Source organism: Psammomys obesus, unplaced genomic scaffold (assembly GCF_907164565.1).
Source record: "Psammomys obesus unplaced genomic scaffold, mPsaObe1.curated_primary_1811, whole genome shotgun sequence".
In the NCBI taxonomy this organism is placed as follows: domain Eukaryota; kingdom Metazoa; phylum Chordata; class Mammalia; order Rodentia; family Muridae; genus Psammomys; species Psammomys obesus.
In genome coordinates this window covers 26,177,248-26,200,454 of record NW_026585895.1, presented here as the reverse complement: position 1 = coordinate 26,200,454, position 23,207 = coordinate 26,177,248, and the positions used below count along the sequence as shown (strand labels likewise).

General features: G+C 42.2%; 1 protein-coding gene across 3 annotated transcripts in view; it reads left to right on the top strand.

Moving 5' to 3' along the window:
* Gpd2 (glycerol-3-phosphate dehydrogenase 2) overlaps positions 1-23,207 on the top strand; it is a 145,559-nt gene that overhangs the window by 46,567 nt on the left and 75,785 nt on the right. For all 3 annotated transcript variants that reach the window (XM_055600530.1, XM_055600529.1, XM_055600532.1), the window contains exons 3-6: positions 6,862-7,033; positions 20,356-20,480; positions 21,813-21,910; positions 22,891-23,054. In XM_055600530.1, coding sequence (XP_055456505.1) covers positions 6,862-7,033; positions 20,356-20,480; positions 21,813-21,910; positions 22,891-23,054 — 559 coding nt within the window. The remainder of the gene's footprint in view (positions 1-6,861; positions 7,034-20,355; positions 20,481-21,812; positions 21,911-22,890; positions 23,055-23,207) is intronic.

Genomic DNA, 23,207 nt, shown 5'->3' with positions numbered 1-23,207 from the left:
AAGTGATTTGCATGAAACCCCCTTTATACTCCAATTATTACTGTACATGATTACAGGACAACCTGGCTGTTAATTGCCTGTGGTCTTTAAATATGCACTTCTTTCAGAAATAGACACTAATTATTAGATCTTGTTTTCGGTCTCACCCGAAGTTGCAAATGTCTAGAAAATTTTTTTTTTTTTTTTAATTTGCAAGTCTAATACTGCTTAGACATAGTAAAACTGATCTCATTCTGAATCCTGTTCAGGGGAAATGCTTCTTTCGCAACTGCAGGTTATGAACTTGGCTTCCAATTCTGTGTGGATGCAGACCTTTCTCTTTTTTTTAAAAAGGTGATACTTTATTTTTAATTTTGTGTCTGCTTATGTCTGTGTCACCTACATAAATGCAGGTGCCCTCAGAAGCCAGAGCCCAGATGGATTCCCCTGCAGCTGGAGAGACCTGGAGAGACCTGGAGATCTGAGCCACTATTGTTAGTTGCTGGGAGCCGAACTTGGGTCCTCTGCAAGATCAACATGTGCTCTATCCTACTAAGCAATCGTTCCATACCCCATGCACGTCTCCGTCACAATGCTGGAGGGTTTTATTTTATTTTTCCTTGTGATACTGTGTATTTAACTTAGGGTGTTTGTCACAGGTTAGTCAAGACCTTAATCGCCGAGTTTCAGCCCCACACTCACTTGTTGAGATAGTGTCTCAATAAGTGGCCTTGAACTTTCCATCCTTCTGCCTTCCCAGGAGCTGGGACTGGGCTGGCCTTGTTCTGGGTTTAGGCCTGTGGCAGCAAATTCACATGCCTCCAGGGGACAGCCTGGTGAAATGAAAGTGACACCAGTGAGAGAGTCCGGGGGCTCACAAGTCCTGCTCTACCTACAGGCCACCCCTATCAGTATTCTAGTTTTCATAGGCTAATTTCAGTTTGGAATCTTGAGATTTATGTAAAACTAAGCTCTTTTTGGTTTTGAGTGACAGGGTTTCTCTGTGTGGCCTTGGTTGTCCTGGGCTTGCTTTGTAGACCAGGCTGGAGAGCCACCTGCCTCTGCCTCCCTGAGCTCTGGAATTACAGGTATGGGTCCCCACGCCTGGCCCCCGAGAAGTTTCAAAGTTGGATAGATAAGCCAGATTTAAAGACAGTAGTATGCTGACAGGACAGAGCAGACTTGTGTGTATTCTAGACTTAACACATGCTGTTCCTTCTTCCTTTCCTAGTCTCCCAGCTGATGTCCACTGCTCTTGACGTGGTTGAGCTGGCCATTCTAGGGAAGCTTGGCCAGAATATAAGAGATGCCTTCTGTGACTGTCCTTCCTTCCTTCCTTCCTTCCTTCCTTCCTTCCTTCCTTCCTTCCTTCCTTCCTTCCTTCCTTCCTTCCTTCCTTCCTTCCTAAGTTGTGCCTGAACTCTGTGTATCTGACTTATGACCTTGAACTCTTGATTCTCTTGCCTCTAGCAATTGAGTGTTGGAATTACAGGCATGTACTACTCTACTTGTTTGGTGTATGTAGTATTGGGAATTGAACCCTATACCCAAGGGTTTTTTTGCATACCAGGTGAGCACTGTGCTGTCTTATGTTTACAGCCTCCCCCACCCCCCACTGTCCCCTGTGCCTTTTAGTCTTTGCTCTGCCTTAAACACCCTGTAAGTAATATTATAATTGCCACCTTATCTTTTTGTCTCCTAGTCTGCAGAATGCTTGAGGAACTTCTCAATATAGTGATTTGTTGAGTGAGTGGCGCTGAGTCCAGCATCTGCTGATCTCATGAGCATTTTTGGTCTCTCAGGTTGGTTAGGACATTTTAGATCCATCCATCAGCAGAGCTCACCTCTGAGAGTCCTGTCTAATCAAAACTGTCAGATATAGAAAAGGGAGACCTAGGAAAGGACAGCTCTGAGAGGAGTGGAGCACAAAGACCCTTTTCTAAAGTGTCTTTAAAGTCTTTAAAGCATCATTCCTTACCACTACTGCTTTAGTATCTCGGATTCCGTTTTTACCCCCTCTCTTTATTTCCCCGAAATCAACATATTCTAGAGAAGGTAGAGTGCAGATGTGTTTCTGTTACTCAAAGCCATATGAATTCAAAAACGAGTCTTTCTCCTGTCATAATTCTAAGTAGGGCCTTAGGCTGTGTTTACTGCCTCTAAAATAAGCGTGGTGCTTAGCTTCTCAGTTGCAACACTTTCCAGCTTTTTTGAAAGAAATAAACAAAAATAAAATGTTATTTTAAAGTACCGTCAGGAATTAAATAAATCATCCTCAATAGTACTGTGTGTGGTTTATAAGTATATATATTTACATTGGGGGAGCTCCTCAGTGCAACTTTTGCAACAATCCGTGGCCCCTCCTCCATTTAAGAGCTTTCTGTATCCTGCCAGTGGTTTTGTTTCATTCTGTTGTAACTAGTTAGTCTGTCCGTATTTTTTTTTTTCCTTATGATCCCCTGTACAGTCAGTGCAGCGTAGTAGTATAAGACGCGGTCTCTTTTGCCAGGCTGCTTGCTTCGATTCCCAGTTCTTTTGTGAGCTGGCCATACAGTTAGGCGGCCACTCCCTCCTCTGCAGCTCAGTCCCGGCTGCCTAAGTGGAGAAAGTCACGTATCTGAGTCAGCTTCATTATGAAGATTCAATGAGCAGAAAAAAAAAAAGCAAACATCTTATAAAACTGCCTAGCACATACGTGCTGTATCCACAGTTGGTTATTATTTTTTAAAAGTCAATTTTATTGAGGCATAATTTGGGGGAACAGCTTTAAAGGAGGTGAAATCAACTCTTTATAACACACTCAATTATGTAATTATGACCAGAGTCAAGTTACAGAACGGTTTTGTCATCTCCACGTGTTCCTTGTGCCCTCTGCAGTCATTGTTTCCCTAGGGCCTGCAATCACTGACCTGTTTTCTGATCCCATACTTTGCTTTTTACTGAGCACTATTTAGATGGAATGGTCACAGTCATGTAGTACAGGGACTTCTGAGTCTGGCTTGTCTTGCTTAGCACAGAGATCGGTTGGTTCTTGTGTGTGGGGCAAGTCATTGTTTTCAGGCCTGTAACAGACCGCTCAAGTCTGCATTCAGTCGTGGGCACTCATGCTCGTATTGATTAGGTGTTTCTGTGCTCCAGTAGAATGTGGGCTTAGACTTTCATTTGTGTTCTGACTTAGCAGGATGCCTTGAGGTTCATGTGCTCTTTTTTTTTTTAATTTCATCACTAGTTCTTTGTAAACATCACTATTATTCCATTTCAGAGGTATACCGCAGTTTAGACAGTCACAAAGTGTGACGGTTCATCTCAGCTGTTAAGGGATTTAGAATCTCTCAGAGATGGGCCAACGGGGGATTGCCTTGATTGGTTAGCAGAGCCGGGAAGAGCTGAGCACAAGCATTCATCGTTCTCAGCGTTCTGAGCTTGGATGCTATGGGACCAGCTACTTCAAGCTCCTGAAGCTCACATTCAAACGGTGAGCCAAAATAGAGCCCTTCTTTTAAGTTATGTCACAGTGTTTTATCACAGCGACTGGAAAAGTAACTAAGACACCAGGTGAAGGATTTCGAGGCTCCTACCACAACCCCCTTGCTTTGACACATTTACAGGTAAAATCAATGTGAACCTCTGCCAACAGGTTTCAGTGCGGAGACAGGTTTTCATCTTGTAAGGGTAATCATCAAGGAAGGTGATTGCCGGCAGGCTAAAAAAATAGTTTGCAGGAGATAAAGCCCTGAGACCAATATTGGGACACACACAGTACATCAACTGGAAGTGCTCATTAATTAACCTGATTGATATCCCAGGTCCTCCAAATTAGACATCACTCTGGAAGCTGGGCAAAGTGGCATACGCTTGCTATCCCAGCACTCGGGGAGGCAGAGGCAGGCCGATCTCTGCGTTTGAGGCCAGCCTTGGCTGCAGAGCGAGTCCAGGACAGCCAAGGCTGTTCAGAGAAGCCCTGTTTCCAAAACAAAACAAAACAAAAACCATCATTGTGAAATGAAGAATGTTGGGTAATATGGAACATCTGAGATGCTCTAGAGAGTTCGCAGACATTTGAGAAGAGTAGGCCATGTCACTAAGAGGCCTGTCTGTCACTCAGTCTGTACTGATGATGGGCCGCGGAGTGCTAACCAAAGGAAGCTAAGAAAGGGAGGTTCAAAAATCAGGAGAAAAAAGTTGCCTTGGATACCGAGTTGAGTGAACAATCAGCTCTGTGTGTGTGTGTGTGTGTGTGTGTGTGTGTGTGTGTGTGTAGCTGTAGCAGTATTGTGGTGCAGCAGGTAATGGGTGTGCATGTGAAAATGCAGACAATAGTGAGTTTAGTCAGTAAATACTAAAGCTGGATAATTCAGGGCCTTATGGATCTTTAAGGAATTTCTAGGATAGATGCTGGAAACATATTCCATATATGGAAATGTTGTTTTGGACAAGATTTTGCTGTGTAGTCCAGGATGGCCTTGAGCATGTAGTCCTCCAGCTTCCCAGCCTGTTGGGGACTGAAATCACTGGAATGCAACCACCGTACCAAGATGAAAGAGGTGTGTTTCGTATCAAGATGAGACAGGCTAAGACTGTTCCCTCAAGAGGTCGGGAAGCTGACAGGACCATGCAGTCATCGGGAGCAGCTTAGGCGCCTCACATCTCTGCCACGCGCTAAAGGGGAAGCTCAACCACTTCAGTCTTCACGGCTAGAGCAGACTAGGGAGCTTTTAGAATTAACAAGTTCTAATGAACTATGCCGTAATATGGTCTTTAAAGTTATTTCTCCACTATTTCTAGAAAACTTACGAGGCAGAAAATGTCAGCAATTCTGTTGATGTGTGAAAAAGCTCTGGCGGTTTAGTCACTTGTCAGTCCCATGTCCAAGTTGTTCCCATCTGTCATGGTGCAGTTCTCTCTTCCCCCACCCCCAGTGGTCATAGCCTGGCCCCCTCCATTTTGGCATTCGGTTTTTCTACAAATGCGTTACGTGTATATATAAACCGTCTCTCCATGTCTTCTCATTTTCTCCTCATTAGGTGAGGAAGACAAAGACCATTGCTAGAAGAGTACAGACCTTCGTAGAACATAGCAGTTTCTTTTATTCGGCTCGTTACTTGACTAGGAGGAGTTACACGAAGAATGGTTTTTTGTTTTCTTTTAAATTTTGCCATTTGAATTAATAACTTACAAATTAATTCACCGTGTTGTGAGTAGGGAGGTCAAAGGACAGTTAGCAGTCTGTTCTTTCATCTTGCGTGTGTTGTGGTGATTGACTTCAGCTCGTCAGGCTTCCAAGACAGGGGTGCAGAGACTTAAGCTGGGATCCTGTGGCTCAAGACACGGTTCTCCCAGTGTTCTCTAGACTTCTGGCTTTATTGTCATAGAAATACAACTGTCTTGGTAATAATCAATCTAATTACAGGGAGAAGCTAGGTTTATTTTAATCTGAATTGAAAAATAAATTCCTTGTCTTGAATGAACAGAATAATCTCCATGTAAGCAGTGACCACAGCTGGATATGCTGGTGAACGCTGTAAGCCCTTAGGTCAGTGCAATGGCCAGTGTGGGGACAGTTTGGGCTGCACAGATAATTCCAAGCCATATTTTCACACATAGATAGACTCTGTCTCAGAAGTCTTGGAAGATCCTCTTGAGAAAGCTTGGCCCTGGTCATTCAGACATGACTTAAGGCAGAGTGGGAGAGGAGCCTCCATTGTGCTGATCCTGTGATGGAATAGAGGGAAACGGAAGTTGTGGTCTTTGGGTAACTAATGGAGCAGTGTGGGTCAGTAATCTTCATTGTGGTAAATGAATTCATACTGCAGTGAGGAACAAAAAAACCTAGATACCTCTATTTCTGTATGTTGGAACTTGACTTCTGGGTCTGCCACTGAGAGGTTATATAATACATGTGTGTGGTGTATAATACACACATATATTATATAATTAAAAAAAAACCAAACAAGTTGTCACCCATGCAGGCTGGGTCTAGCACTCACTAATTAACCCTAGGGTGGCCTCCTGCCTTAGTCTCCTGAGTGTTGGAGTTGTAGATGTGGGTCAGCATAGCGACCTAATCCTTTTTGCTTGTGGTTTCCTAGGAATGGATTAAAGAGTCTTAAACAGGTGTTTTTGATTTGCGCTGCTGAGTTAATGTTATTCAAGAACCAAGAAATTTAGGGTGATTATGCCTGGCTTTATTATATTTCTAAGTTGTCAACAATCTACCTATCCATCTATCTATACTGTAAACATAGGAAATCTTTATTTTTGCATTTATATATTTGATGGGGGAAGGCTTTTAGTAAAATTTTTGAAAAAATATTATTGAGCATAGTAGATTTAATTTAAACAAGATGCTAACTTTTGCCAAGCAGACTTATTAATTACCTTGATTTAAGCCTATAGATCACAAAATCTAGAGTATGTTTTGTCATAAGAGTTGAATAAGAAATATATTCTTTTAGGAAATGCACAGTAATTATAAAGTGTTATTTTCTCCTTTCATATGATGTCTATACTTTTAAATCTTATCTCAATGGTTTGATGCGATTGGATAAAGTATTTCCTTCTGGTTCTTCAAACTGGTTTAGGTTGAGAGTTTGGGAATTGCTACACAGTGGTAGAAATAATTGAATTTTGCTTTATATAAAAATCAAACAAACAGTTGAGATATTGAATTTGAAAGCAGGCGTTCTGTGGGCAAATAGCTGAGACCTAAGGGAAGAAATGAAGCCCACTCCAACACAGGTGCTCCTTCGATTGCATGTGTACTGTGGGGCTAGCTCTGGTAGCCCTCATCCCTGTTTCTGCTTTCTTCGTAGTCTACAGTTCGCTTTGCTAAGCTGGCACTCATGATGTGTGACCTGAACATGTCTTCCCGCTTTCCCTCAGGTGAGCCTGGCATATGTGGAGGCAGCAGAATGCATCACGGAGCCTGTGAACAGGGAGCCTCCTTCCAGAGAGGCTCAGCTCATGACTCTGAAGAACACCTCGGAGTTTGACATCCTTGTTATCGGAGGTGGCGCCACCGGAAGTGGCTGTGCACTGGACGCTGTCACCAGAGGTGAGTCCTCATGGGTGACACAGGGACATGCTTCCTCTTCCTCCTCACTGGGGACGCAGGCACTGTTGACTCAAGAGCTCACGTTTCTCTTGCTGTCCCCTAGTTTCCCCAACTCCGTGAAACCCTTGCAGTTTTCAAAATCTCGCCACTCAGCAACAGTTTTAAAAACTAAATATAACTATAAATAAGTATTTCATTCCAGCAGATTTATTTCAGAATAAAACTCCATATTCCTGAAAATTTAGTCGCATAAACTTTGTCATCTAAGTATTTTTCTGTTTACTCTGAATCATGATAAATTTAAAATATAGACACACTGGAATCCACTCTTATTACCACATTGACCTCCTCCATTTTTATAAACTTTCATGTCTCCTAACATAGTGTATAATTTGAGGGCGTTCATACTCATGTGCTAAAGCAGGTGGGAAAAGCAGTTTATAGTTATCACAAGGCAGCTTGAACTTAGCTTTCTGGCCAGCCTGAGCGGGAGAGTGGAAGAGGGATATATTTTTATCTTTATATGGAGGTTGTGTTTGAGACAGGGTTTCTCTGTGCAACAGACCTGGCTGTCTCGGGCCTTATAGACCAGGCTGGCCTCAGACACACAGATTACCCTGCTTCTACCTTACTGAGCACTGGGATTAAAAGTGTGAGCCACCACTGCCCAGCTAGGCATGGGTATTCTTGTCGATAGAGTGATTGGGAGCAGAAAAATCTACTGGAAGGTGGATCAGTTTAATAGGCAAATCTTCTTTCTGAGAGGGACCCGGTCTGAAGAAATATGCTGGCAGAAGTGCATGGAATCAGTGCATGTTGGGGGCGGCGGGTGCTTTAACACGGAGCATGCAGGCCAGCAAGAAAGATTATGAGGAAATTGTTGAGAGGCAGGATGTGTGCCAGGTGAAGGCCTTGGTTTCCTGATCAGGCCTCTTGAGATCCTGGAGTTGAAGAAAGGTTTGCAGTTTGGAAGGAGCAGAGAATGGTCACAGACTCTCCAGAGACATGGAGACAAATGTTGTGGTGAAGCCAGATCAAGAAGGCCATCTGTTGAGAGATTTCTTTTTCCTTTTCTCTGTTTGTCTTTTGCGAAGATAGGAGGAACAATTCAGTGCAGGGTAGAGGTTGAATATGCAAGTCATGGAAGAGGAGAGAGAGGGTGCAGGTCTGTCATGGGAAAGATGAGGAAAGGGCTGTCATAGGAATGCACTAGTTTGTACAGAGACAGGAGCAAGGGTAAGGATTCTAAAAGAGAAAAAAATGGCTGTGCTCTTAGCACTGATCCAGAGCAGACAGAAGCAATGTGTGATGTTCCACTTATGTGTTGGGAGGAGGAGACTTCACTGCTGAAAACACATCTACTGGCTTAGGGAGAAGGTAACAGGGAAAAGGTGTTTCTTTGTCAAAGTTGGAAAATAGAGGTTGGTATCCATGGGGGAGAAACAGGAGGGAAGGAGAGTGGGGGAGGTATGAATGTATGCACACCTCATATTGCCAAGAAGCAGAGAAAACAAGCAGTAGACTAGAATTCAGAACTGAAAATTGACTGCTTATCAATACTAAATGGAGAAAGTGAGAAAGGATTCTATAGAAGAAGAGGAAATTATTTAAAGACAGATCCGGAGCTGGAGAAGACAGTGTGGAAGATAGGAGAAGCTGGAAAGCCAGGTTGGTTGGAGGACCGTGAGGGAGTTGGTATGAAACACTCACCGCAGGCTTCTTATTTTCTCCTTTTGAAAAGTGTCATCCGTTCTCTTTTGTGTCCTTTTTCTATGCCTATTTAAAAACGTAGACAAGATCAGTTACACCTAACCTTCCAATAGCTTGATTCTTTCAAATAACAGTATTTTTAGTAGTGTTTTCATGTATGTTGTATTCATTCTTGTGAATGGAAATTGCTGCTTTATTTTCACTAAGTGGATGGAGATATTTCTTTGCTTCCTTTGTGTGTGTTAATGTATGTACATTTGTGTGTGTGTGTATGTGTGTGTGCACATCCATATAGAGAACAGAGGTTGATGATGAATGAGTGCCTTTCTCAGTCACTTTCCACAGACTTGTCTACGAGGTGACTCAGCTGGTCTCAAACTTCAGATCCTCCTGACTTAGACTCCCAAGTGCTTGGATTGCAAGCATGTGACAGCATGTCTGGCTATTTTTGTGTTTGTGTATGTGTGCTGGATGCTAAATCTGGAGTCTTAGGCCTCCTAAGTACATCGCTACTGAACTATACCTCCAACTCCATTTCCCTTCCTTGTCCCCTAATTTAAATCACTGTTGTAGGAGGGTTTTTTTTCCTCCTGCCCCTATACTCCCTGAAAATAACGACTCATGAGACTTATTATTTGCAAATAGCCTAGGCCATCTAGCTAGGCTCTTCTCTGACTAGCTCATAACTTAAAATAATCCATTTATACTAATGTATATTCTGTCCCTCTGGCTGGTTACCTGAGCTCAGGTACCATGTGTCCATCTTCTTCACTAGTAGATATGAACTGCTATGTTTTGTTGTTGTTGTTGAGCAAATAAGTAGGCATTTCAGTAGTGATCAGGGCATTGTGGGTATTGATACTGACAACAATGCTGATGATATTTCCATGAGAGTTTTGTAGTTTTATAATTGATATCTAATACAATGATATACATTTAATATTTGTGACATATTGATTACCATCTTAGAATGATTAGCTGAATGTCTTTTCTAGTTTTATGATTTATAGACAGGATGGGCAGAGTGTTTATAATTAAAACATAAAAGGAGATTCTGAAGGTAGTCTCTATTTATCCCCTTACTGTGGTTTCTGATTATATCAGTAGCCCTCTGAAGTGTGAAATAACCATGGGCCTTTGGTTAATGAATTGCACATTGTTGTTGTTCATTCATGGAATTTGCTCTTTTATTATATTTGATGCTCCACTTAACAACAAATTTTGCTTTCTCTATGTTTGATACATTTTTACCAAATTATTCCTGATTGTATCCATTAATCTTTAGTCACATTTGACAAAAATAAATTACTGTGATCTTTTAAAGTTACCAGTAATAATTAGATTTTTCAGGGCATCAAAGTTTTGGGGGAACCACCAGATGTGAACAGGCTTTTATAGAAATGTTTTCACAAGCTCTTAGATAAAATCCTGTGCCCAAATATAATTTTGGTAACGGATAAACAAAGGCTAGGGAGAGGCTGTAGAGTCCTTATAATGCTCCTTCATTTACATCCTCATCATCTGCATTTTCTCAGGAATATTATTTAATCAACATAACATGCACAGTTTGGCTTGGCTCATCTTCTCCAGAAGGTCTAGTATCAATAGTAACGGCTTCACTGTTCCACACCTCTGCGGATATTTTCTTGAGCCCTCAGGTACAGCCCTCAGGCTCTATCATGGGGGCTTTGCTCTCAAGGAAACAGAAATGAGACTCTGATTAATGCAGTCTCTCCCTCAGGGGTTGCCTTGGCTTCTTCATTTTCTTTTTATGAGGCTTTACCTGTGTGTATCTGGGACTGCCGAGGACATTTTTGGTTTAAAACATAATTTACAGAGTTTAACTTTATTCTTCTGCTTAAATTGCAGAAAAGACTCTCTTGCCGGAGAAGTGTTTAAGTGGTCGTCTTGTTTGAAAATGTGTGTTACAGCCAAGGGTGGTGGGCATGACTGGTGGCAGAAGGATCAGGAGGTCAAGGTTTTGAGACTACGTTTTAAAGACCTAAAAGCAAGAGACTGGAAAGATGGAGAGATGACGGCTGAGCAGTTAAGAACACTCAGTGCTCTTTTAGAGGACCTGGGTTCAGTTCCCAGTTACTGAACGAATCTTGGCTCCAGAGGATCCGATGCCCTTTCTGCCCTTCATGGGCTCCTGCACACATGTGTTACGGATGAACTCACAAAGGCATACACATAAAAATAACTGTAGAGGGATTTTAATCCAGCAGCATGACTACTCTCGCTGGACTATAGGTAAACCCTTAGCACACACCTTTAATCACCTTTAATCCAGTATGTGCAGTGCTCTGGGTTCAAGCCTCCATTGCTGCAAACAAAACAGAACAGCACCAAAAATTTTATTTGTAGCAAAAAAATAAAAAAATTATAAAGTAAAACTACAAACTACATGAAACCTGGAAAATACTTATCACACTGGAAAGGGTTTGTTTCAGGTAGTTTATTTGTTTATGATAGTGCTTCATGTAGCCTAGACTGATTGTAAATTAGCCAGGCAGCACAACTTTTGGACCTCTTGCCTCTCCCATGCCTAGTTTAAATTTCAGATATTTTCAATGTTTTACCTGTCATAAACAGTTATTTGTATAACTACATTCTATGTACTTTTTAGCCTTTAACATTTTTATTTATCTTTAATTTATTTTATGTGCCTGCAGTGGGCAGAACTGGGTGTTGAACCGTCTGGAACTGGAATTGCAAATGGTTGTTATTTGCCATGTGGGTGTTGGGTATTGAACCTGGGACCTCTAGAAAAGCAGTAAATGCTCTTTAATTGCTGAGCCATCGCTCTGGCCACATTTAACCTTTTCATTTTGCTGCTTTTCCTCCCATTCTGTGTATCATATTAGATTGATTTTGTTTCTTTTAATTATCAATGAACTTAGCTCTTTGACATTTTAGTACATATATGTAATACTTTAATGCCATCTCCTCTCATCCTCTCTCATTTCCCACCATTATCAACCCCTCCTTCTCACTCATTCTTTCTTTCTCAGATTTATAACTTTTTGGTTTTGATTTATGACTCATTTTATTTAATCTGGGCTATCTGTGTGACCATTGAATGGGACTATCCATTGGAGCTTGGTGGGTTTACCAACGGGTTTATAGCTGTCAGCAATGATTTCTCTTTTCCCTGAATCCATCAGGAAATATTCCGTTTTCTAGTCTGTTCTGTTTCTAGATTTAGTTGCTACTGTCTTTCAGACCCTTCTGGGACTTTCCCTCTCACTGAGTCCTCTACCTTGTGTTGATCTTGACCATCTGGGGAGCCAGCTGAAGCCTTGGCTCTGGTGAAGGGGTCCGGGCTGTATTTATCTTCCTGCATCTGGCAGTGACCCAGCAGATGGACCCCAGCCATAGACAGTGGTCAGAAGGAGCTTGGCAATTTTGCATACATAAAGAAGAACCCTTCTTCAGTCTCAGCTTTCAGACGCAAAGTTTGCTGTTTCCCCACAGTAGGCCATCATATTCCTTACCCTTCAGGAACATAGTCCCAGATCCTGAGCCCACCCATACAAGAGCGTTTTGCCTAAACACTCTGCTGCATTACTGGTCCATAGAGTGTTTATGTTAATTTTGAACCAACCATGTCTTTTTAAGTAATTTTGTTTGAATAAAGAAAGCAGTTGTTGTTCAAAGATGGGAATGGTCACCATATTAACTAAATTTTTGTTAGTTAAAAACCATGTATGTATGTATGTATGTATGTATGTATTCACCTTTCTCTGTTTCTGTGTGTACATGTGTGTGAATGTTTGCCCGCAGTAGGACTGCTGGGATTACAAATTTATATTATCACATCTAGCTTTTTATGTCGGGTGTAGTGATCCAACTCAGGTTCTCAGGCTTGTATGGTTAGAACTTCCACTTCCTGATATATTTCCCTGATCCCCAGAATTTTATTTATAGTAGTAGTCATGATAGCAAAGTATTGGGGAATGGCTTAATAAATAGGGACGTAGTCAGTTATAGAAAATCAGGTAGACCTCTAAGTAATTGCAGTGAAAATAGCCAAAGTGTGTTGTAAGTTGGAAAAGAATATTATGAAAGAATAACTTAAATTATATATATGTATAATATATGTGTAATCTCTATATGTTTAAACACAAGTGTATATAGGCTATAAACTCTCAAGCATAGCAAGATTAGGGTAACACATATAAAACATTTTAAATGATTAACCTTAGTTTTCATTAGTTATTGTATTATTTTCATCATTTTGTCTCCTTTCATTGATTGATTAGTCTACCCTCACTCCCAGCTATTTTTATACTAACAAGGTAAAGAGAGGGAATTATAGCAGAAACTCTCTTATTTCTTAAAACTATATTATTATGTTATAGCACAATATTGTACTTTAAAATTATATATCTAAATAACATAGATTGTGTTAATGATATACTCTAACTTGAAGTATATATATGTATCAGTTATGTATTGTTTTCTAATATAAGCACAGAGGCATTAAAATAGCTAATGTCTAATGTTTCACCTGTCTATGCAAAATTAACATTCACTGTCAGAGAATGCCAGGCAAAGTGCGGGGTCCTGGTCGTGTTTTGCCAGGATTACTGCCCAGCTTCACACAGGTGCTGTCTTAAAGAAATGAGCCCTTCATAAGAACACTTTGTATGTCATGGCCTTGGTGTCTGATTACCCATAGCAATGACTCCTGATTTCCAATTAGCAAACCTTAACAATCATATTTCTGAAAATTTATCCTAATGACATAATTACAGATACAGGGAGTTTAAAGGAAAATACAGTCTTTCAGTACAAGAGGGAAAAGTGAAAAAAGAAAAATAAGCCAGATGTTCAAAAATAAGGACATGAATAAATAAATCACACTAAGTGTTTAATGTAATACCTTAAAATGCTTTAAAAATAAAATTATATACACTATTGATGCACAAAGTACTTACCACAAACGGTGTTAGATGAAAAATTGTAAACAAGCTATATGATTCTATTTTTGAAAAATCGCACATATGCACATATACATATTACATACATGCACAGAACATGTGAATGTTTAAATGCCCAGACGTCAATTGTGGTTATCTCTGAGTGATGCAATTTCAGAAGAGTTTTACTTTCTTCCCTTTGTGTCTCTGCATTTATTATACTGAGCATGTTTTCATGCATGATAAGATAATCAGTAAATGGTATTAAAATATACTTCTGTTCTATACCATGTTGTGAGAGTTAAACATCATTTCTCCCTTTAAGTTGTAATTATTCCCCTGTATTCATCCAATTGTCTTGATCCAGGAATTGATTTAGTTGGAAATAGCTAGGCAGTGTCACTTAGAACAGAAGAGGCAGACCTCAACCTACCCAGAAGGTATGGTTTCAGCACACTCCCAGTTGGGGTGAAGATGAATGAGAGGTAGATTTTAAGTTGACCGTATTCTTTACAAATCATCTTTCTGCCTGAGATTCTATTCCAGAGGTTATTACTCTATCACTGTGGAATTCCTGAGACCACCCCCTAAAATTAATCATAAAACCCTCAAATAGACTGATGCTAGCATTTGGCATTGATTTGATTCTTCCCAACAATGGTAGGGCTTATTGCCCTGCATTAGTAAATACATGAATAAACAACAAAAGTAAGAAAGGAGTGAGGGAAAGGAAGAGAACAAATCTCTTTCTCATAAGAATCTTGAACTGGGGGCTGGAGAGAATGCACAGTGCTTACGAGCCCTGGCTGCTCTTCAAGAGGACCCGGGGTTGAGTCATAGCACCCAGGTAGCAGCTACCAATCACCTGTAACTCCAGTTACAGGGATCTGAGATGTCTTCTGACCTCCATGGCACCAGGCATGAACAAGTTGTGTGTGTGTGTGTGTGTGTGTGTGTGTGTGTGTGTGTGTGTGTTTGTATATGTTTGTATATATATATATATACAGGCAAAACACAAGAATGCCATTCAGTTCTTCTGAGAGGATAAAGAGGCCCCCTCTTATTTTACTACCTTACCCTTAGATTAGGAAACAAAGCTTTTAATTTAAAATTTTTGGGGAGGGAAAAATTAGGCTAAGAAAACACAGTAGAAAATAAACAAAAAAGCAAGTCGTTGGGCAGTGATGCGAATTTGTAATCCCAGCCCACTTCCTGCTGGGGCAGGAAGCGTTTCCAGCTACACAGTGGGCAACCCAACCAGTTAAGGGGAAGCCTAACATACGCCGTGAGACCTTACCCCCCACAAACCAACCCGCGGGCACGCACCATCATAAACATCCAGAGCCTTACGATTTTAGTTACGTAATCAAAGAATGCTGTCACAGAGTCAGCGGAGACTTCCGGTGACGCGTCAACATTGTGTAACTTTCCCTCTTGATTCCCCTTCGCCAAATTGAGAAAATTCGGAGCGCTTGATACATGGGAGTAGCTGGAAATATCAAGTTTCTGATTTCCGGGCTTTCTTTCCTCTTTTGTAGTTTAAACAACTTTCAGGTAACATGGTGACTTAATACACGGACTTGGCGGTCATTTTGGAGGCTATGGTTGCTGCTGGCTTTGGGAAAAGTGATCTCATTTCTCTTCAGAAGTTCTGGTGGGTGGCTTGGGGATTCGACAAGAAAGAAAAGTCCCCTCGGCAGCAGGGTCCCTGAGACACTGTCTTGCTTAGGGCTGTCCCCTGAGGCCCTGGCTGCACTGTGAGCCCGAGATCTCCTAGTGACAACTTTCCAGCCCCATCCCTACTTCCTCATCCAAAGAAATCTCGTTAGAACCCTAATCCATTAGATTTCTCAGCTTCAGCCGTTCAGCAGGTCCCTCCCTTGTCAGGAAGCATAGTAGTGCTTCCTCAAACAATCTCTCAGAACCTGTGGGGAAAATTTTCTGCTTAAAAAAAAAAATTGTCCAAGCAATCCCTGGTTCATGGAGATGCACACCCAGAAGCACAGGGCTTGCAGACCCCGATGCTTATTATTTTAATGAAGCGTGTTAACTGAAGCTACCCTTGGACCTGCGGCCATATTCTCAGAGGCGTTTTCCTTTTGAGGATATCCAGTGATTGCTGTTGTGGACAACAGTGGCCTACAGGACAGGATTCAAATGCCCCCGTGTGGATGAAAAGCCCCTTGTGACCTGCACTCTCTAGCCCCCAGCGACAAGCTGTTGGTGACAGCTAGGAACTTTCAAGTTTGCCAGCCACCCCCCCTCGTCCTCTCCTCCTTGCCCTCCTCTTCAGCCTTCTCTCTCCTCTTCCGTGGTTTCACTGTGCAGCTTAGACTTGTGTAGAGCTCGTACTTCCCCAGTCTCAAAATCCTAGGACTGGAATTACAGATGATATTAGTAAGTTCAGCTTGTCTCTTCAAGCTGGCCTGTGCCTACCCCCTCACCCGCTCGTCCACCTTGAGCACGGTTCTGTGAGCTCAACCGTTACTGAAGGCTCGCTTCCCCAGGAGTGATTAAAAACTAAATTGGGGTTGCTAGAGAGATGGCTCAGCAGTTATGAATATTTGCTGCTCAGGTTCAGTTCCTGGCACCCACATGGTGGCTCACAACCACCGATGGCTCTAGGGATAGGACAGCTCTTCTGATCTCTTCTGGAACTGCAGACATGTGGTGCACATACACACACCCAGGGACACACACAAACACACATAAAATATGAAACAAACAAACAACAAACCCAAACGGACATCACTATTCCTCACACAGGAATTTTTGTTACCAGGAAAGCTTACTATAGATTTAAGCGGCTTAAACAAGAATACCTGAATCACCTCATTTGGGACAGTCAGGAGTCACAGCGAGTAAGCCTCTGCTGGGGCTGGGGCTCCGAGTGTCCACTGGCAGCCTTTCTTTGTGACTCATGTGGTGCTGGCAAGGTCCAGTTTCCCTAGCTGTTGGACGAAGGCCTGCACTCCTCATGACCTGTCATCTGGGGCCTCTCAGTTCCACACAGAACACATGACAGCTTGCTCCATGAGAGCAACCGCCTGCATGGGTAGGGAGCGAGGTGAGGAGGAGCGGGTGGAGTACTGGAGGCGATGTGGGAGGGCTGAGCTCACAGCCTAAGGGCATTTTGGGCTGCCCACGTAGGAAGCTGAGGTTGCACACCCTCTTCTTGCCCTCTCAGGCTCACTTTCCTTCTTTTTATGGTACAGGCGTCTTGATGCTAGGGTTTAAAGAGAGACATGTTTTAAATAATGTGGCTCCTAAATACCATCTGAAAGTCAACTCCCTCGTCTGATCTTCAGCTGAAGAAAAAAAATGGACTTATTTAGAATACCAAAAGAACTCCGCTGGACTTACTAAGTAAAGGTGGTAAAGTATGTGCCGAAAAGGTTGGCAAGTGTGACTTTCAGTATATGCAGTTCTGGGTTCATGCCCTGAATTCGGGTTCTAATCTTGAGCAAGACACGTTTTCTCTTCTCTGAAGGAGGCCCTGGTGAGACTCTGTGGTTCTTCATGGATTGGCCTGAGCAGAGCCACTTGACAGCTGGTCCCTGTGCCCTCATGACCAGTGTCCATACTTTGACTCAATCCTCTTTCCTGGGAGGATATGAGGGGTAACTCTAGCTGAGACTCCTAGTAACAAGGGACAAGGAGACTGAAGGGATCACCATCTAAGTAGACATGACTCCTTGTGGAGGGAGGAGAACACCAACCCACCCACAACAACTTCGACCCGAAATGTACCCTGTCTACGAGATGTGCAGGGACAAAAATAAAGCAGAGATTGAGAGAATGTCCAGCCAATGATTGGCCCAACCTGCGACTCATCTTATGGTGAGTCCCTAACATGATTAATGGTACTCTGCTGTGCTTGGAGACAAGAGACTAGCATAGCTGTCCTCTGAGTAGCTCCACCCAGTAGCTGATGGAAACAGATGCAGAGACCCACAGCCAATCATTGAGTGGGGTGCATGGAGTCTTGTGGAAGAGTGTTGGGGGAAGGATAAAAGAACCCAGAGGAAACAGGAGCTCCACAAGAAGATGAATAGAGCCAACTAAATAGGACCCAGGAGGGACTGTAGACACTGAAGCACCAACCAAAGACCATGAATGGACTGGACGTAGGTACCCCCAAAAATGTAGCCAAAGGGCAACTTGATCTTCATATGGGTGCCCTAAGGGGAAAGGGGTCTGACTCTGTTGCCTGCTTTTTGATCACTTTCCCCTGGTGAGGCTGCCTCTCCAGGCCACAGGGGAAGGGGATGCACTCAATCCTGACTCGACTTGATGTGCTGGGGTGGATGGGTGGGGTTCCCCTTCTCTGAGGGAGGGGGGATAGGGGAAACAGAGAGGAAGGATGAGACCAAGAGGAGAGGAGGGAAGTGGCTACGATGGGGATGTAAAATGAATAAATAAAAATTAAAATAAAAAATAAAATATGCACTATCTTGCTATCCTCCTCTGTCTGTCTATAGCATACCCTGAACAAATTAAGCACTCTTAATGTTTTAATAATTAAGTGTTAGCCAAGTATGGTGGCGCACACCAGTAATCTCAGCATTCAGGAGGCAGAGGAAGGAGGAGCTCTGTGAGTTCAGGTCAAGACTGGTCTACAAAGCAAGTCCAGGACAGCCAAGGCTACAAAGAGAAACCCTGTCTTGAAGAGCCAAAAAAGATTAAAAAAAAATAATAACAATAAAAATAAAAAAATACATTTGTAGTTTTGCAGAACTTTCTGGTGTATGTGTCTAAAAATAGTTATGTGTGTTCCTAGCACTTGTGATTTCTGTTATTTTTACTAGTTAGGGCATTGGCACGGTTTGATCTTGTATCAAAAATCTGAACTTTTCTCCTTCCTTCTTTCCTCCTTCTGTTCTTCCTCCTTCCTTTTCCTTTTTTTGAGACAGGGTCTCTCTGTGTAGCCCTGGCTGTCCTGGAACTCACATCTGTAGACCAGGCTGGTCTCAAACTCAGAGATCCACCTGCCTCTGCTTCCTGAGCTCTGGGATTAAAGGTGTGCTTCAGCACCTCCTGGCTAAAATCTGTATCTTTCAGCCTTCACTGTTTCTAAATATTTTGTCCTTTTAATATTGCTTCGGTTTTATAATGATATTTTTGTCCAAATTTTAAACTGTTAAAAGTTATAAAAGCAATCCTTTGATACTAAATGGCTGTGAAGTTAATGCAGGCACTTTCTCCTATCCTAGCTTTTTGAGTCCAAATTGCTTCTGCCTCGTATTCTCATTGTACTTGTATTCCATGATGTTACCTATTGCATACAGGAGTAACCAGCCTCCAGACATTCCCAGTGGTCCCTGTGGATATATACCGCACATCTTGTGACTTGAAATCGCCTAGCGAAATGGCGCTAACTTAAATAGCACTGCTGACCGTCTGCAGTCTTGAAGAGGCAGGGGTGTCTCTGAAAAAAAAAGAAATCAGATGTAGATTTTTCTCCCCTAAAAGCCTTGTAGTAGACTTCAGAAAAAGGGGATAGGATGACTTTTAGAATGTACCTGTCTTTTTTCACTCTCCTCTGAGAAAGATGATTATCATTTAAAAACATGCGTCTCTCTCTGTGCATGTGTGTGCATGTGAGTGTAGGCTTGTACATAGGCCAGAAGAAGACATTCTGTTTCAAAGAGCTGGAGTTACAGGCAGTTGTGAGCCACCTGATTTGGGGGCTGGGAACTGAATTCAAGTCCTTTCTGCAAGAGTGCTTGTAATGACTGAGCCATCTTTCAACCCTACGATTGTTTCCTTTCTTCGTGGATACTCTGCACTGGCTCATACAGCCTAGGTCATATTTCCTTTTAATCCTGGAATAGTATATCGTAAACGAATGCATTCTTTGGTTTTTAAATATTTGTGTTTATGTATGTGTGCATGTGTATCTTCAAACAGGAGACAGTTTTGTTTGGGGCAGGGTCTCTTTTGATGTTTACCACTGCATGCAGCAGGAGGCTGGTGAGTTTTTAGGGGTTCTCCTGTCTGGGCCTCCTGTCTCTCTGTAAGAGTGCTAGGATTATGGATATGCACTACCTCGGTCATAGTTTTGGTGGGTTCCACTGACTGCACTCAGGTCTCATGCTTGCATGCTTATTCAGCAAGCACAGTACCCAGTGAACCACTCCCCCAGCTCCTGTTCTCTTCCTTTACCCATGGAAATTCCCACATGCCTGTGTCCTCTAATCCATGTCCACCATATCAGCACCTCAGGCCGGCACACAGGAGTCTGGTTTGCTTTTGCTGGTAAGTGCATTACAGTGCACAGAGTGCAAGGAAGGAGAAGTTTGTGGTCAGTAGGGAGGGGCCAGGCATGCATTTTGAAGGCTGTGTGATAGCACCCATTGACTGCCACGTGGGAAAAGAATGCCAGGGCCTCCTTCGATCTCCTAAATCCATCAGAGAATCTTGCTTCCACGACACCGTACTGTAGTGTTTTCTATGTGCGATTCATTCACAGTTTAATATGCTTCCAGTTCTGGGTTGACTTCTCCCCCAGGAAGAGCCTGAAATCTCTCCATTATAATACAGACAGTGCGCTACACTTTGAATACAAATTTATCCATGTTCAGACTAATTTTTCCAGCGATTGTCTCTACCCTGGAGAAGTGCCTTTAATGAATTACATACAAATTGTGTAATTTAAGAAGTTAATTTGGTTTTCTGGTTACACAGGACTGAAAACAGCCCTTGTAGAGAGAGATGACTTCTCATCGGGGACCAGCAGCAGAAGCACTAAATTGATCCATGGTGGTGTGCGATATCTCCAGAAGGCTGTCATGAACTTGGATGTTGAGCAGGTAATTGTGTATGCTGGTTGTTAAACAAAAACTGCCACTATGCTTTTTTTTTTACCCAATTAAATCAGGCTTTTTTTTTTTTTTTTTTTTTAATGGCTTTTAACATTTTTTCCTGTTCAAAAAAATACCTGTTTAGTGTACGCTGCTTGGGCACCTTTCCGGAGAGGCGTCCCTGTTCGTTTTGTATAGTATTATGTTTATGGGTAACCAGGGATTTTTTTTTTGTCTGTACAAGCATGTCAAAGTAGCGGATTTACAGAAACACTTTCGGATGGGTTGCCTTTTAACAATTATGATTGGGTTTTTGTCAGTGGCCACCAGATTGCTACTTCCGAGCAGTTTCAGGGGAGCTGTGTTGTAATTCGGATGGAGCACCAAATTGATCTCTTAACTGCAGCTGCAATCATGCACTCATATTGTCACTGACATATTCTTCAGGAAAAAAAAAAATGACTTGAGTCACGCTTTCTGTGTGTCACACTTTTTATTGTGTGTCCAGTCTGCCATCATTTGAAAACTGCCAAGGCAGTGTGGGAAATGACATTTCCCAGAGGGGTGAAAAAAAAAAAAATCAGCTTCCCTCCATATCTGCTTTTCATACAAGGAAAACAGAGCAGCGAGGACTTGCCATTGTCAAGTTTTCAGTCTGTTTCCCTTTCTCGCCTTGACAAGTCAGCTTTGAATCTGTCCCCCTTTCTTGTGTTTCTCTTCAGCACCTGTGATGGATGCAAAGAAAACGGCACAGGATTCATGATGCGCTGATTTCAGATGTGTTCTGGCTTATTTTGTCAGTGCCTACAAACATATTGTCATGTGTAAAATTCGTATTATAATGATAATGCTACCTCTTTAGGCAGGAATAATGAAGGCCGTGGGAGTGAAGACAAAGGCTTCTTTACCATCTGTATGATAGCTGTCCAGGGCTACACATCATCTTTGTTGGGTTTAGGGAAGACACGAGAACTTTCCGTGAATTTGAACAATCTGTTATCTCTAAGCTGGAGGAAACATTTTGGGGAAGTGAGAACGGGGACAGTGCAGAGAAAGCAAGATAAATGGTTACAATAATCTTGTAACTCAAGTCAGGAAATTCTCTGACACCTGGGAGCCCTGACAGCATGCTTTTCTCCTATGCAAATACAGTTAAGGTTTCTAAAAAATCTTTGAGGTTGACAGCATGATGTATTATTAGAGATTTGATTAGGAGGGAGCTCTCCTCACTCAGAGGTAGAAGGGTTCTGTATATCAATCAGTTGGCAGGGTGTCTATTTGCCATTTGAAAATATTATGATCTGTTACTGCCAAACTAATTTCCTCTGTTTTGATTTTCAGTATAGGATGGTGAAAGAAGCCCTCCACGAACGTGCCAACTTACTAGAAATCGCTCCCCATTTATCAGCTCCGTTGCCTATAATGCTTCCGATTTACAAGTAAGCCTTTGCCATCACCTGTATGCTATGCGCTTGTCCGAGGTCAGCAGAACAACACGGTTCTCATGGAAACAAGCCTTCTGTGTCTATTTCTTAATGTGCTTTTAATTGGTCCTAATCTTTAATCCATTTCAAATACTTTCTTTGGTGTATTTAAAAGTGTAGATTTTCTTAAATGCTCTCTGTGGACCTATGTCTAAGGGCCAGATTTTGAAGGCAAAGCAGGCTGAGTTCTGTGTTTATAATTAATGGAATCTTACTCCAGTTTCTTGGAGTGCATAGGTGAACAGCTGTGTTTACTCTAAGGCAGTCGGATGAGGTCATGTGTGCAGTGTAAAATGCAGACTTCCTCTCCCCCCAAAATTATCCTGACATTACCATGTAGCAACTAAAAGCACAGCTAGCTTAGCTATACTGAGTCATTTTTATTGTCTAAGTTAAGATAGATGAAATTCATCCATTAGGTGTGACTATACATGATCAAACCCATTCCCCTAATGTTAGAACTGTGTGTGGGGTTGCCCTGAGTGGAAGAGGGGTCCAGTAACACAAAAAAAGTGGATTATGTAATTCTTTTAGCCACCTGGGTGGTATAGGGCTAGAAGCAGATTTAACTGTCTAGTCCTTGTTTAGTTAGAGATCTCGGAGGGTTTCTTCCACGTGGATGGAGAGTACATCGCTAAGGCTTCCAGCCTACACTAGTTGAGTCCATGTCTAGATCTCAAGAATTGTAACATGCAGCAGGAGCCATGGAGGTGATCATAAACTAGAGCTGATTATCTTCTCTACGGCAGGCTGCTGTCAGAAGCAGCTATGCAGCCTCTCCCCACCTCGCCACCCCCCACTTTTCTTTTTTGCAGCCCACTACTTCTAGGTATAACTTTACTTTTTCCTAAATGGCTTTTCTTGTAATTTAAGGTGACATTCCTTAATGTTATACTGTGCTTCTAAAAACACCTCTCTCCCTGCTTATGCTGTAGGTGGTGGCAGTTACCTTATTACTGGGTGGGAATCAAGATGTATGATCTGGTTGCAGGAAGTCATTGCCTGAAGAGCAGTTACGTCCTCAGCAAATCCAGAGCACTTGAGCATTTCCCTATGCTCCAGAAGGACAAGCTGGTAGGAGCCATTGTCTACTATGATGGTATGTTTTATCTCTTTTCATTGTACAAGAATTTTTTTCAGTTCAACTATGACCCCTGAGAGTATACTGGCCCTTACAGTACACTGCAGTGAAATAGGTTTGCATTCTTGCTTTTGACTTTAATCTGACACAAATGTACCCACACCTGTAGAG